This window comes from Anas acuta, chromosome 8 (genome assembly GCF_963932015.1).
Source record: "Anas acuta chromosome 8, bAnaAcu1.1, whole genome shotgun sequence".
Lineage (NCBI taxonomy): Eukaryota > Metazoa > Chordata > Aves > Anseriformes > Anatidae > Anas > Anas acuta.
This window is the reverse complement of record NC_088986.1, coordinates 9,188,377-9,204,066: the sequence shown is the minus strand read 5'-3', so window position 1 is coordinate 9,204,066 and position 15,690 is coordinate 9,188,377. Positions and strand designations below refer to the sequence as shown.

General features: G+C 56.0%; 1 protein-coding gene across 1 annotated transcript; it reads right to left on the bottom strand.

Moving 5' to 3' along the window:
• Positions 1-7,329: 7,329 nt before the first annotated feature.
• Positions 7,330-13,308, bottom strand: PDZK1IP1 (PDZK1 interacting protein 1). Its single transcript, XM_068690434.1, has 4 exons — positions 13,097-13,308; positions 9,276-9,384; positions 8,101-8,202; positions 7,330-7,846 (listed from the first exon to the last, which is right to left on the bottom strand). The coding sequence occupies exons 1-4, from the start codon at positions 13,161-13,163 to the stop codon at positions 7,756-7,758; spliced, it is 369 nt and encodes a 122-aa protein (XP_068546535.1). The 5' UTR covers positions 13,164-13,308; the 3' UTR covers positions 7,330-7,755.
• Between the last annotated feature and the right edge of the window lie 2,382 nt (positions 13,309-15,690).

Genomic DNA, 15,690 nt, shown 5'->3' with positions numbered 1-15,690 from the left:
ATTTCAAAATTGTTGGCTGATGTGGTTCTAATGACTTACCAGGCTCTGGGCCAAACGATGCAGCACGTTAGCAATGGTGTGGGGAAGAAGTCAGGGTGACAAAAGCCAGCAGGGGATATACCCCCATCTTCCTCTTCCTCCTAGCCTGAAACCATAGGTACCATCTTAGTATGGGTTATGGGGGTCCAGTTCAGGGGGGTGGTCACAGCGGGGAGCTGAAGCAAGGTGGTAGGACGGGGCTCAAGCAGCAGAAACACCCAAGTCTGGGGAGATATAAAAGATTATCAGCTGTTATCATTGTCTCTTTGCAGCACATCTTCCTGCCATGCTAACAAAAGGTCAGTGCCATGTGGAGAGCTGCAATATTGGCTTGGTCATCCTATCCCAGCTGAGGAACTCACACAATCACTTTTTCTGCAAAGACCAGCAAGGGGTCAGGCTGAGTCTTCCTGCTCTGTGCATAGTTTACCCATCCATAAAAAGGAAAAAAAAAATAAAGGATCATCACGCAGAATGAGTCCAGCTTTCATGGCTGGGCACTTTCCCATGCTACACCCAAACCAGCACGTGGTGAACTTCAGCCTGCTTTCATGTGCAACAGCCCAGCAACGTACCCACCAGCCCTCGCGTGGGTTCACAGCTGCCGGACACTTCAAATCTGCCCAGGACTGTAATATTAAAGCCTGTACCCAGGGTTCTGTCTTTGCAATCATTAATTAACAAATATGCCACAGGCTGGCTGAGGGAAAAGTTTCTCAGTTCACTAACCTTCAGTCACTGTCATGGAGTCAGGTAATTCATGGGTCTGGTAAGGTATTTCCATATAAACTTTGTGTCTAAAAAGTTTAAATGTTTTCACTGGGGCTGTGCAGATTCATTTCAGCCAACGATCTCCAGGTCTCTGCCACTATAAAAAAGGACACATCTGGACAATGAACACCAGATAAACAGGAGGTTTTTGCAGTAAAAACACTGCCTTCAGTTGGCTGTGGACTAATTTAGACTAAAAGCTAAAAGAAAGCCTGCTCAAGGCAGTGTGTGCTGCAAAATTTAGGGCAGAAAACCCAAGAGCAAGCCCCGTGCCTTCACTACCACAGATTTGGTGGAGAGCCAGTTTCAGAGCAAATTGGGCGTGCATGGCTGGCAGTGCAGGACACACTGACATGCTTCTCCTCCATCCAAAGAGTGTGACTGTGGTAGCCTCAGGGAGGCTGGAGAAAAGGCTCCACCACCAAATCCTTCTCCTTCCAGACTGCACGTTAACCTCCTGCTCAACCAAAAGGCTGTCAGAGCCACGATCGAAGTCTGGAGAAGCTGACAGCTACTTTTGGTGTCTCCAGGGCAGGGGCTGTGAACCCTGAATGGGACCAAGTGGTCTCAGCATCAGAAGCTGCTCACTCCTGCATTTCATTACAACGTGCTGAAATCTTACATGGCCCTGATGTCCGACTCTGTCAGCGTGCTGCTGGTGAGGATCATCATTCCTGACACTTTAAGCTTGTAACTGTGCACCAGTGAAAACAGTCAGGTGTGGGAATGAGGGAAAGAAAGAGACTGGACTTAGATTGCTCCTAGAATTTCATTGAATTTTGAGGGGATTTTTGAAGTTCTGAAATTTCTCCCTCCACCTTCCTCTGGCTGTTGCACTTTCATCTTTCATCTGTTTTCCAGTAAAATCAACTGCTATAGTAAACTTGGAAAAATAAATGCACAGAACAGCTTGATTAAATTCACAGAATATGCATTGAACTAGGCTCTTTGTTGGAGAAAACAGAGTAATTAGCTTGGCAGTGTGGATCTGGGAAGAGGCAGGGATAGGGAAATACGACCTGATTGTACTGTGGCTGAGTCCGCAGCAGAAGTCCATCCTGTCACGTGCTTTCTCCACCACTAGGATAAATGGGAAAAGGCCAGCATGCAGAGGACGTCAGTGGAGGTGTTTCAAGACATCAGCTTGATGACGGTAGACAACATCATGAAGTGCGCCTTCAGCTCTAGCACCGCCTGCCAGACCCAGAGGTCAGTGCACAAACCTCCAAATTCTGGGAAAACAAGCACTCCTGTTTACCCCACTCAACTGCCAACACCAACATTAACCTTGGTCTCTCACAGCAACTCAGACTGTTATATCAGAGCTGTTCATGAACTGAGCTGCCTCAGGCTTTACCTTACGGAGATGCCTTCTATGGCTGGACTTGCCAAGGCTGCAAGTTTCAGGATGCCTGCAAGCTGGCCTATGCACACACAGGTATTTCTCCACCTTTCTCTCCCAGCTAAACTTCTCATCCTCTTGCAGCTGGAGCTCAGAGTGGGCCTTAGGAAGGCACTGACCAGAGGATTAGGTGTTACACAGGGTCTAAACCACTGACCCAGTATGGTACATACTCTCTCCAGAGGGCAGGATGCATCTAATGTGTTGCTCATTCTTCTATTCAGATAAAGTAATAAAGGAAAGAAAGTTATGGCTCTCCAGTGACAAGGAGCTTGACAACATCCAGAAGAAGAGACACCTGGATTTTCTGGACATCCAAGGATCCTCTGTGTCCTCCTCATTTCCTTGCTGTCTCCTTTGGGTTTCCATCACCCACCAGCGTGTTTGCACTGTTGCCTGCTCCCCGATGGAGCAGGGCGGATGCTCGGGTCCCTAAAGCCTGCCTGCTGCCCCAGCACCATGTGTCCACCCCCTATCAGCCTAGGATCACTCAGGATGAAGCTCAGGGAGAAACCTTCCCCCGACGGGCTGCGGGCTGGCGTCGTGCCGGGCACCACAGACACGCAGGCCAGCAGGTTTTTCTGACCGCACGCTGAACTTCCTCGAGCTGAGGGTGCTCGGGAGCCAGATAACCTGGAAAAAACACTCAAATCTGTGTGTGCGTAGGCTTGTCCTCCCCCAAACAAGAAGAAAGCCGTGCAGAGGTGCTCCCAGAGCATGCCTTCAGCTCCCTTTACACCTGGGGGCAGGATGAAGCCGGCAGCCAGAGGCAGGGCTGTGCCCCTTGCTCTGCCCCTGTCCCACAGCCCAGGAAGGTGCAGCCCTGCCCTTGTGTTTTCCCAAGCCACAAAGGCTGCCGAGGAGGTTTTTGTCCCCAAGAAGGCCGCTCACACCCACACCACACCACGGGTCACCGAGCCCTCGCCCTGGGGCACGTTGGTGTCTTGCGGTAAGGAAATAACCGCAACAGCCCGGCTCTGAATGCAGCAGAAGGAAAATTCCCCCACAAACAGCGATGGCGATGACAAAAAACGGAGGTGGTGGCGAGACAATAAAACACGGGGACAGGTTGGTGTCCCCACCGGCAGCGGCAGGGCAGGGGCCGTGCCCAGCTCCTGGGGAGCTGCGGGGCCGCGCTGCATCGCTAGGTGGCAGTGGGAGATGCGGAAACCCCAAATCCTCCTTTTTTTTTTTTTTTTCTTTTTTTTTTTTTTCTTTTTTTTTTTTTTTCTTCCACTTTGGCTTCGGAGGAGCCGCCTGTGCCCTCTGTGGGGGATTAGGGCTGGGGGCCAGGGAGAGCTGCCACTGCCCCACACTCAGCAGGCAGCGGGGGAAACTGAGGCACGGGGGGCTCAAGGGATGGATCCGGACCTTGGTTGGGACATCGTCTATAGGGTCGGGATGCTGTGCATCCCTTCGCAAGGTGTGGCTGGTGGTTATGGTGCAGGACAGCTGGAGGCAAGGTTCCTCTCCTCTCCTGGATGCCCTGCTAAGCAGCTGTTTGAAAGGATAAAAAACCCCAGTCCTTGAGGGTCTGACTGCTGGAGCTGGTGGTTGTTTTCAGGGCGCACAAGGTTTGTTTGCATGGGAACAGTTTGCTGGTGTTGCTCTGCCACCTTCCTTGCGCGTCAGACGATTCGATCACGGATGAGGGAACACGAGAGGCGCCTCGCAGCTCTGCTGGCCATGTAGGCAGTGAGCTTGGGGAGCCAGAGAGACCTGGCCCAGCCTCCTTGGTTGGGAAGGAAACTAGCTGGCACTCCAGGATGTCCCTGCAGCATCCCTACAGAGGTGATGAGCTGCTCAGGATCACCCCATTGATCACCTGTTTAGCTTGCCAGGCTCCTCCTGGCTCTCCTGAATGGCTGAACCCCAACCACATCCATCAGACACCCTCCCTGGAAGAAAAGCAGTGGGAAATCTGCTCAGGAAAGAGGCAGAATTACCTCCACTTTTGATGCAAACCCCAAATCATTACTCCAGGTGATTCTGACGGTAAAGGAGCCAGAACCAGAGATTTCAGAGTCCCAGCCTGGACAGAAGCACACTTAGCCCAGGTGTGCAATTTGTCCGCACAAGGACGCAGGCTCTGGGGGAAGGTGTCACCCTGCCACTGCATCACGGGGCTGTCACAGCCAGGAGAAGATCCTACATTTCTGCTTATCCCAATTAAACCAAGTGACCCAGACAGCCCTCCCACCTTCAAATGCTGGCAGCTTCTGGACAGCAGCGTGTCAAGCAGTGTGAGATAACCTCTGCTGCGGAGCCTAAACAGCTCCGAGGGCACAGAAAGCACCACAAGGAGCCAGCAGTGCCGGGTGACGGGGACCTCATCGCCAAGCCTTGGCCCCAAAATGCCTCCCTGCCGGGCGGTGACATTTCTGCACTGCCTCATCTCGCTCCCTCCATCACCATAGCTACAGCAGCTGCCAATGGCCAGGCGATTCCTTGCAGGGTACCGCAAACCCTTGGGGAGATGCCTCCAGAGCCAGCCCCTTTGGCACGGAGACGCTTCGGAGACCCCAGGCTGCGCACGCAGCACCTAAAATCCCCCTTTTCTTCTTTCCCTTTTTCTTTCTTTTTTTTTTTTTTTTCTTGAAGCACAAACAATGGAGCTAAAAGGTTGGGTATCAGGCCGATAATCATGAATGACGTGTCGTTATTACACGCCGCACATTCATTATCTCCCGCTCCAGCCATGTCACAGACGGCTGGAGGAGGGCAGATAACGGGGTGCCTTCATGCAGATGGCTTATTATCAGGATGTTCCAGGAGGGGCTTTAAGACAGTTAGTGATGCTGTTTGCCAGTTAAAGATTAGAGACCCCAGAGAATAATTAACAATCCCAAAACCCGGTTTTTCTGCTGGATTCTTCTGCTTTCTCCCCCCTCCCCCGTCCTCTTTAATCTATTCACTCTAGCAGGTGTAATAAAGTGATAAGGACCGGCTCCGGGGATGTTTGTTTGGCTACTACGGGTGTATAAACCAACAATGGACGGTATTTTACTTCTGGCTTTCAGGGGCTTGAATCGAGACCAAAAACTTTGCAGCCCCCTTGCCCACACACATCCATCCTGCTCTCCCAGCTCCACCTGGACCGGCCGCTCCGGTGCCACCGGGCTCCATCCCAAGGGGCTGTGACAGTCCCCTCCGCATGCCCACAGCCTCTGCCAGCTTCACCCCGCTCCCACCGGGGGTGCCAGGCTCCCTTTTTGCCTCTGCAGGGCCAAATCCCATCGCCTGGGTGCTGAGGAGCCCAATAGGGGCATGTAAACCCTAGGGTATGCTGCATGGGGCCAAGGCTGGAGCTGGCCTTCCTTCCAGCAGCGGCTCACCTGCACACAGCAAGTCTTTAATTAAACCACCTTGGAATAATTTATGTATCCTCAGGGTTATACAGCACTAACCTTCCTTTGCTGGTGGTTTCCTGCAGCTCTCCCCATCAGGCTGTGAATGGGCAGCAAGGGACGAGTGGGTCTCCACCTGCCCACGCTGCTCCAGGGTTGTGGATGATGCTGGAGCAGAAACATCTTAACCCTGTGCAGGTGGGGAGCCTCACCAAGCTCAAGGAGATCAAGGAATCACCTGGGGACCGTCAGGTGCTGCTGGTGGCCCTGGAGGGCAGCCCCAGCTCATGGGCTGGGTGCTGGGACACCTGGAGAAGTTGTCATCCCAACCGTGCTCTTCTGCCAGGGAGGGATGCGGCAGCATTGTGCTTTAAGCAGCATCCCCAGCCCTATCAGCAGGAGATGAGATATCCTAATTATGGCAGTACAGGCGAGGATCCAGGCCGTATCAGCCAGCACAGAAAGGTAAACAAGAAATCCAACAATAGACCCTTAACACTCATTAGCAGTGTCAGATAATACCTCACTTTTCTCCCTTTGGGGCTTCAAATCTAATTAAGATTTTTCCAACAATAAATTTCATTCCTGCTCGTTCCCTTTTGTTCTTTTTGAGGCTGCTCGGCCTTGTCCAAAAGCCCCAACCCTCTCCTGGAGCACCCACAGCCACGAGGGGCAGGGGATGCTGAGCACCGACCCCACATCACCTGCCCCAAACCCGGGGATGGCTCATTCGGGGTGCGCATGAGGCAGGGAACGAGCTGGTTACTCATTATAAGGATGCTGTTTATAACTTCTTTTGCAACCGGGAGGTAAAAATTAATGGGTGCCCATCCTCTCGCCACACCCCCCAGCCGCAAGCCGGAGTGCTGACGCAGCGGGCAGGCAAAATGAGTAATCCTCGGCAAATTCTGCTGAGCAAATCATTACCGGCGAACCCTGGGGATCTTGTTTGTCAAAGCCACGCAGTTTGGCACCCGTGAAAGAAAAGCCAGGGGAGCAGCCTTGACCAGGGGGCGAGCTGAGGGGGCTCACTTCCAGCCCCGTGTCTGTACCCCCAGGCACGGGGCAGTGCCTGGTTTTTCAGTGCCCAGAGCCTTCCCCAGCAGGGACATCGAGTGTCACCTGCAGGAAGCCTTGGCCACGGGGCAGGAGCTTGCAGTGCTCAGCAGCACACGCGTGGAAGTGATGGCACCCCTGTGAGCGCTTCCCAGGCACCGTCCCTGCTGCAGAAAACCCCATCCCTTAGGCAGGAGGGAGCTGGGTTAATGAACAAACAGCCCAGGGGGAGAGGCTGGAGGCAGAGCAGCCCCACAGCCACTGCCTGGCAACGCAGGGGGAGCGAGTGCTTCGTGCCCAGCCTGGAAATGGTTCCCAGTTTGCTGCAGGTCTGCACCCTGTGGATGGTGGGATTCGGGGAGCTGTGCTCTTCACCCAGCGAGCAGCACTGGGAAGTGCTGGGCTGGCTCCGTGCCTCAGTTTCCCCACCTAGGGAATGGCAGGAGTTGATGCTTGCCTCTCCTACACTGAGCAAAATAAAAAGTCCATCTCCTTTTTCTTCCCTTTGTTGACACATCAACGCAGGAAAAAGTGGTTTGGGCTTCATCTGAGCTAGGAAATAAGGAACAGATCCTACCCAGGGGATCATGGGGTGCTGGCCCCTGTCTGAGCACCCTTCCCACCCTGCACCACCTTCCCCGAAGCGCCCGGAGGCTGGGAGCGCTGCGAGATGCCAGAGAGTCCTGCGGGTGATCAGGGAAATGACCCCGCATGCACAGCAATCCTCTTTATTGCTGGCAGGGAAGATATGTACAGGGGAGGAGATTTGTTCTGAAACGAAGACACGTGCTGTAGGGCCTTTGCTCGTAGAAAGGAGGGTGAGATGGTGAGATGAGAACGGGTTCTGGATCGCCAGCTTCCCAGAGGGCAGCTAGGGATGTGTGTGGGGGGGAAAAAGGGGATCCCACAAGGACCCCTGTGCATGTCCGGATCAGGCCAGCGGCCCCACAGCACCCCGGTGGGGCTGGCAGGGGGGCAGAGCAGCAGGTCCTGCAGCCGGGATGTGGTGGGGAGAAAGGGATGGAGATGGCAGGGCTGGGACAGGCTCCGTGCGGGGGGACATCGGGGAAAAGGGTCCCGGCGTGGCCACGGGAGGCAGGGCGAGGGGTGGAGAAAGGAGAGGGGGACAGGGGGACGCTGCTACATGGCGGTGGTCACCACCCTCTCCTCCAGCTCCAGCGTGTTCTCGTAGGCGTGCGTGTTCTCATAGGCGTGCGTGCTCTCCTTGGACCTGGGGTGGGGGGAGAAGCACAGGCTGTTAGCTCGCCTCCAAAGCTGTGGCTGGGTGAGGCTGTGCTGCGGCAGCCCCAGGAGGTGGTGAGCAGGGTGGGCACTGCTGTCCTTCACCACCTTCTGCTTCCCCCTGGGAAGGACAAAAACCCCAAAACCAGGTGCAGAGGGTGGGAGACCCAGAGCAGGGCAGAAGCCGTGGCTCTGCGTGAGCCCAGGAGCCACAGGGAGGGGGGTTCTGGGCACGTCCCTCACCTGAAGTCATTTGCGGTGCTCGCGTATCTCCCTTCGTGGCCGTTGGATGTGACAGCCTCCTCCTTGACCCCTGTGGTCACCCCTGACTCAACGTTATCCCTCCTGCAGGGGGAGAGGAAAGAGCCCCTTAGCAGGGCAAGAGAAGAGCAGCCAAACCCATGGCCCTGGGTGGCTCTGACGGCACCCAGAAGGATGTGGGACAGCAGAGGCTGAGCCACCCGGGGCGGATTTTCAGGGCTGTGCCCATACCCTGAGTGCCAAGAGCCACAGCTCACATTTGCCTCTCGGGGTGGAGGCACTGCCGGGGAACCCCAGCCACGAGCCCCACGGGGTGCTCCCGGCACCGGGGTCACCGTATCTGGCACACAGCGGGGTTGTTTTCTCCTGCTGACTGGTTTTTCCAGTTGCCTTCTGTGTAATCCGTTGCAAAATAATCACCCACAGTCAGAAGCGACCCAGGCAGATAAGCGGGGGCCGTGCCTCCACCCCAGCCCTGGTGCAGAAGGGTGTGTGTGTGCGTGTGTGCACGTCCCCGTGTGTGCACGGCCCCCTGTGAGCACCGCTGAGCATCTTCCTCCTGGGTGTGAGGCTGCCCGGCTCCCCGAAGGAGCCATCCCACAGCAAATATGTGCTCAGTCTCAGCCCAGAGCCTGCGGGTTCACCCCTTGCTGCCTCCCCCGGCTGCCCCCAACCCTGCCACTGGGGCCTCCAGGCTGGGAAGGAGCAGCCTGGCCTGGGCTGATGGGCACAGGGGGGACGCAGGGTGGCAGGGACTGGTGCCAAACCCACCAGGATGCAGGCTGCTGGGCACGTTCAGTCCTTGTCCCTTGCCGACTTTGGGCTCGGGTTCAAGATCAAGTTCCTGCAACCGAGCGAGGCAGGGGTCAGCTGGGCGAGCTCAGCACGCAGCGAGCAGGAGGTGCCCGCCCCGTGCCGCCTCCACCACGGGTCAAGTCCACATCGCTGCCCCGGGACCGGGGCTGTTCGGCCGCCTCGCTCTGCTGCCAGCTCCTCTCCTGCCTTGGCTCAGTCTGCTTCACCAATTAAAACATTTGGGGCTTGTTTTCACCCCCCAAAATGCTTGTTTTTGTGCCATGATCGTGGTGCTGCCAGCACCAGCACGGTGACAGAGGTGCTGGATGCCAGCCCCGAGCATCCCCGGGCCCAGCGCTCACCTCTTCTTGTTACACCAGAACTTGTTGACCACGAAGACGATCGCCACCAGCACCAGGAACACCACCGCTGCGATGACACCTTGCGACCACGGCTGGAGCTTACCCCTGGCTGCAGGGAAAAACAAGGACAGGAGCGATATGAAATGCGTGCGTGTGCTTTGCCTGCTGAGCTGAGCTTCTCCATCAATGTCCAGCCAAGGGTTCAACCCTACAAAGCTGAGCAGAGGGCACTGCTGCTAGCCCAGAGCGGGTTTATGTGTCTGCCTATGCCAGCATGGGGTGCAAATAGCATCAATCTCCCCGGTACTTGCATGCAGAGCTCAGTGCCTTGCAGATTTGGGACCTCTTGTGTCTTTTCATGTATGTACAGAGAGCAAAGGAGGGATGTAGATGCCCCTGGGACTGGTGGCACAGCGCAGCAGGAGGCTGTTTGCCCAAAATAACAGGCAGAGGGGTTCCAGCAAATGGCTCAGAGCACACATGCCCCAGGCATCGCTCCCGGCTTGTTTTCCAAACACCGCCCGGGGCAGTAAGTGACAGCAGTGAGGCTGTAAAATTCCGTTGTCACTCTCGCAGCAAACCGCTGCCGCCGTGGATTTGGGTAAAATCCGCCGTTCAGCAAGTTTCCAGAGCAGCAAACTGATTTACGACGGGAAATTGAAGGCCGAGCGGTTCAGAGCAACAGCCAACGGCACAAAAGCCAGGCGGGGCTGGCGGCGGGCCGGGGGGGCGGCGGGGAGCTGCGGCATCCCTGTCACCCCAGGGGACATAACCGAGCCCCCCCTGCCTCCAGTCTTTTTCCAGTCTTTGCCCGAGCTGCCTGCGGGCACACGAAGCTCCTGGAGGAGGACCAGGAGCAGCTGGAGCCCTGACCTGCAGCCCCTCGTCTCGCGCTGGTGCTGCTCACGTGGAGTCTGGCTCAACACGTGCGCTCGCAGGAGCGCCGGGAGAACACGGAGTCATCCTTCTGGGGCCATGCCCAAGTGGTGACCTGGCCACGGGTGGGACAGCTGCAAGATGTGTTCCTGCAAACAGGAGAAACTCCAGGGCAGGACAGAAAGAGGAGGAAGCCTTGTCTCAGTCCTTGCTGGGGTGGCTGCTCCTCGGTTCTTGGGGGCTGCTGCACAAGGGAGCACCCAGACATACCCAGCCCCAGCCTGAGCAAAGTCCTGGGTGTCAGCTCCAGCACCAAAAGCAGAGCTCGTCAGCACAGTTACATCCCTTCAGGATTTAATTACTGCTTCACCCAGGCAAGGCTTTTCTTCTTCCTCAGCTCCTCGCCCACAAAGGAAGCCCTGGCATGTGTGGATGGGGCTGGCGGAGGCAGCCAGCCCCAAACACTCCCCCCATGTCACCGCCTCTGCCGCCGTGTCCTCAGCCCAGCCACTTCGGCCTGACACCAGAGCCTCTCGCTGGCTGAACACTTTGTCCAGACAGATCCCTGCTCTAAGCTGCAAACAGTCCTCACCAGAGGCAATAAAGGCGCTGTGCAACCTGTGTTTGCAAACCAATCATCCAGGCAGCCACACGCCACCTCTGCTGCCGGCTGCCATCCCGCCTCCTGGCTCTGCTTTGGGCTCAGCTCCTTGAATACTAACCCCAAGGGGCTTTTATTTAAATAATATGAATACAGACCCGAACTCTCCCACCCGTGCTGTGTTTCGGGAGGCTGCTGGCTCACCGCCTGCAGGTTTTGGGGAGCGGTGACCCCGTGATGGAGCAGCGGGTGCCAGCAGCCCCAGCAGTGGCTCTCGCCCTCCCTCCCCGCACAGACACCGCAGCGTGTTTACTGCAAGGTCCTGGGGCCAAAACTCAGCCGGGAGGAATTCAGGCGGAAATTCCCTCTTGTGTCAGCAGCGTGCTTTGCCTGCAGTCCCCTCAAACCCGTAGGCTGCTGGTGCCCATGGTGTGGGGACAGTGGCAGGGGAAAGAGCAGGGCTCAGTCCCCACCTGCACAGTCTGGTGGGCAGGAGATGCTCCTGTCCTGTCAAACAGCCCCAAAGACACCTTTCAGCCCCCACCCCAAGGCCTGACCAGCTTTGTTTCCTCCCTCGCTCTGTCCTTGGCTGTTTTCTCGGCCAGATTTATTTATTATTTGTGGTTTATTTTTCCTGCTGGGACCATGGTTTCCAGTCTGAGCCCAGGAAGGGAGGTCCAGGTCCAGCCCAGGATGAGTTTGCTGCTGGGGTTAAAGGAGTTCAAGGTCAGCCTGGGTTTGAATTTCCATCTGACCATCAGGAAGCTCTTCTGTGCCGTGCAGGTGAGGCTGCCCAGAGAGGTTGTGGGGTCTCCTCCTCGGAGATCTTCAAATCTGGACGTGGTCCTGGGCACCCTGCTCTGGGTGGTCCTGCCTGAGCAGGGGTTGGAGCAGTGACCCCCAGGGGCCTCTTCCCACTATTTTGAGATTTCATGAATCTAGCAGGGACCCAGATCCTAAACCAAAGCAGAGGCAGAGAGCCCAGCAATGTGGGTGAGCCCTGGGGTGCCTCTGCTGCAGGATGAAATATCCCCGTGGGGCTGGGGCTGCACGCATCCATCCAGGGGAAGGGCTGGGAGTCAGGCAGAGACAAGTGTCTGCGCCCAGGGGTTGGTGAGATCTTATCAGGGAGTGAGTGCAGAGATGGGAGCCCTGCCTGGCACCGCCACGGGCTGGAGCACACACTTTGGCCTGGGAGGGATGGCAGGCAGGACGGATGACTCTCACTTGCCTTCCCTGACAATTTTTTAAGAGAGCCATCCCTCCCAGGGCACCTGACCACCTCCGGTGGGTTGTTCTACAGCAAACAAGGACTCCTGAGCCAAATAACCAACATGGGGTGTAGCCTCTGCACTCCCTGACAGGCGTGTGCCCATCCCTTTGCAGCTCCAGCTGAGATCGAGGAAAGCATCGATGCCAAAATACGCCCTGGTGCACACCGTAACTCCATTTCCATTCTCAGTCGTGTCTTCAGACACAGACAACTTCTGGTGCGTCTTCCCTGAGCGCTTGGAAAGCATCGGCTGTGCTCTGAGTTTTGCTATGTCTGAGAAAGTTGTGCCAGGCTCCGAGTCCTCATTAAAGGCTTTTTTTTTTTTTTTTTTTCTTTCAAAGCAACAGCAAAACTTTCAATCCTGCTGACGGTGGAGACCCCACGCTGTTAAATCCTTCGCAAGTTGGTAAACAAATACAGGAAGAGGGGTCAAGGCTGGGGCATCAGGAGGAGAAAGGGGGAGGGAGTTTTCCAGCGCTTTGGCAGGATCACATTAGTTTTAATTACTCCTGATTATTTGTAGTGTCAGACAAGCCTTCCCCTGCGTTTCATGAAAATAATGTCATAGCAATAGGAAGTTTCTCTCTAAAGCCTTGGGGAAGGGAGCGGAAGCCCAATTTGCGGAGGGAAATATCTCCCCCCTGCCACCTCACCAGCGATCAAAACTACAGGAAAACCTGCGAGCTCTTGGAATGAGACGGAAAAGCAACCCCACGGAATGCTTTCCTGGGGTCAAGACCGAGAAATAAGGAAAAAATAATAATAATTAAAAAAAAGCCTTAAGACAACACGCTGCTCGCCTCAGAGCGCGCGGTGCTGCGGGGATAAATCAGAGCCGCGCTGTCACTGCCTAACCCAGAGAGCTGAGCTCCTGTCCGCACCTCCAGAGCCAGGTGAAGCGAGCAGCGAGCCTGTGAGCTCCCTAAAGGGATTTTTCCCATTTCTGAGGCGTTTTTCCCATTCCCAGAAAACTCTCCCGGGGGTGCCCCCTGTCCCCGCAGCCTCCCCAGCGCGCTCCCCGTGCCTCAGTTTCCCCGGGCGGGGGGCAGCAGGGGGGCTGCCGGCTCTTACCTTGCTGGCAGCTTGCGGGCTCCAGCACCAGGAGGAGCCCGAGGGCGACGAGCCCCAGGGCCGGCATGGTGCGGGTGCGGTGCGGGGATTTGCGGTGCGGGGATTTGCGGAGCGGCCCCTGCTCGCCGGGGAAGAGCCGCGCTGCGCTCGGAGCCCTCCCTCCCGCAGGAATGAGCCGGGTAAATTATCAAACTCATTAACAGGGAGGCTGATGCTCACACCTGGCTATTCAAACCCCTGCCCCGGGAAGGGGAGGGCTTGGGGATGGGGGGGGGGGCGGAGGAGGTGGCTCTTTTTTTTTTTATTTTTTCTTCTTTCTTTCTTTTTTTTTTTTTTGCCGCCCCAGAGCCAAGGCTGCCGGGGAATTTGGGGGCAAGGCGACTTGAACCTGACGATCCCCTCCGGGCTTGGAAGGGAGCCGAGCCGCCCAGCCGACATTTGCATGGGCGCAGGAGGAAGCAGCACCGCCCCGAGCCGCAAATCTCTGCCGATCACGCCTGGGGCATGCGGGCTGAGAGCTGAGACTCCTCCGACCCTGCTCCCCTCTCCCCCTTCCCTCCCTGCCACCGAGCAGGGCCCTGCCTGGGACCCCCAACCACCCTCCTGGGGCTGGGAGGCTGGAGGAGCCTCCCCATCCCGACACAGACCCCCTCATTTCGCTGCTCATCCCAAGAAAGAGGGGTGAAAAGAGAAAGAACTGCTTCTGTTCTTTTCAGCAAGTGCCATAAACAACCTAGGAAAACACATTTGTGGTTTAGAAACCTCCTTGTATTAAAGCTGCTGCTTGCTGCCTCCCCTGCCCCGTGCCTTGTTAAACGGGAGGCTGTCAAACATCATAAACACAGCGCCGGTTTTATTGAGCCTGCGGGACTGTTTCCAGATTTCTCCTGACACCAGAAGAGGCAGAAACACACAAGGAAGCAGCACGGCTGCTGCTGAGGGCTGGAAGGCGCGGGGCTGGGGCTGGGGCTGGTGCAGGAGCCCAGCAGCTTCCCAACGCATGCAGGCTGTGGGCAGCTGACAGGTCAGCCTGCAGAAGAGCTGGAGCTGCTTGGCTTCGTGGCTGCTCAATCCTGGTTACTCCCCAAGGGAATTTTGGAACTGGGAGCCAGCGGTGTCATCGGCATTCCTCTCGCTGCATCTCCCAGCCCTCCCACGAGCTGGGTGTGAGCATCCCCCTCCGTGCCTGCACACCTGCAGGATTTCCCCTCTCCATTCCTCCTTTTCCCCCTGGACCTAAAAGCAACGTTATTTATGCTGGAAATGGGCTGGAGCTGGCTTGAAAACCGTCTCCCAGCTCTCTCACCATTCCTTTGGGCACCTTGCCATGCCCTGATCCCCACGTGCAGCGCGGGTAAGCCTCCTGCTAACCCTGCTGACGTCTCTTGCAAGAAGCAAGGGAGGGACTCTCCGAGGTGGGGACTGTCCCCGTGCACCTGGGAAGGACGTGGGATAACCGGGACCTGCCCATAGCAAGGTCCTGTGAAAGCAATCCCGCTGTGAATCAAAAGGGATGAGCTGGCTTACGAAGAAATAATAATGAGAGTGAACTTTGGTTTCCCAAGGACTTGTCGGCGTGTCTCCCGTTCCAGGGAAACGTGCAGAGATTGTGATCACTGCTGACTGCATGTCGCCTGTCTCTTAGCAAAACCCTGGCAAATAAAATAAATAAAAATAAAAATAAATAAATAAATAAATAAAAATAAAAATAAACCTGCCTGGAGCAGAAGCCCTTAGCAGCAGAAGCCCTGTAGCACCCTGCCCTGCTGCTGCCTTTAGAAAATTCGGTGCCTGAGCCACCCCCTGCTAATTGCTACCCACCCTGCAGTCACAGCAGAGCTCGTGGGGTTTCCCTATCCCTCCTCCACCCTTACTCCAGGACATCTCATCACCCCTGCCCAGCCCAGCCCCAGGGGTTTCAGGGGGATTTTCCACAGGTAGGGATGTCTCCTAAAATAGGGGGCATGGCAGACCAAGAGGTGAAGGCAGGGCTGCTAGGTGGGGGTCTCGCTGTCAGCTCCCTCCTTAGGAGCAAAACCCACTTTACCATCACACGTTCCCCTGTTTATACGACACTTAAGGAAGTGCTCTTGGTCTGTCCTTGGTCATGAGGCCAGGGAATGATTCCTTTGCTTATCTCAAAGCTTACAAAGCTCCAAGGCATCTGCTGAGCCCATGGCAGCCATTAGGGAGGTATGCACCATTGTGGCTCAAAGCACCAGGGCTGCATATCGCTCAGTCTGCCCCGGGGGGATGAGAAACTGCAAGCAGCTTTAGTGGCGGTGGGCTTAGCGCAGGGGCCGAGTCAGAAATTTCAGCAAACAATTTTCCACCTGCTTTGTCCCTTTATAACCCTGGCAGTGGAAGCACGCGAGGTGCAGAGACAAGGAGCGGCACGTTCCCGTTAGGCTCTCTCCTAGGGCCTCCTGTGAGCTGCTGCCCATACAACAACCCTCCTGCACAGCCAGGTCTTGGTATTTCGGGATTCATGCTGATATCCTCCAAAATTTGACTTTTTTTTTTTTTCCCCCAAAGAAATGATGTCTTTTTTTTTAAGCCAAAATGAACGTTTGCTCAGAGCGCATTCCTGAGCC

Bases quoted from the DNA above. Each gene is read 5' to 3' on its own strand.
- PDZK1IP1 (XM_068690434.1), bottom strand. From the start codon at position 13,163: ATGCCGGCCCTGGGGCTCGTCGCCCTCGGGCTCCTCCTGGTGCTGGAG. The intron at 8,203-9,275 runs GTGAGCGCTGGG...CTCCCCCTGCAG, and splicing joins TTCTGGTGTAACAAGAAGAG to GAGGGATAACGTTGAGTCAG. The intron at 7,847-8,100 runs GTGAGGGACGTG...CCCCCACCCCAG, and splicing joins AGCACCGCAAATGACTTCAG to GTCCAAGGAGAGCACGCACG.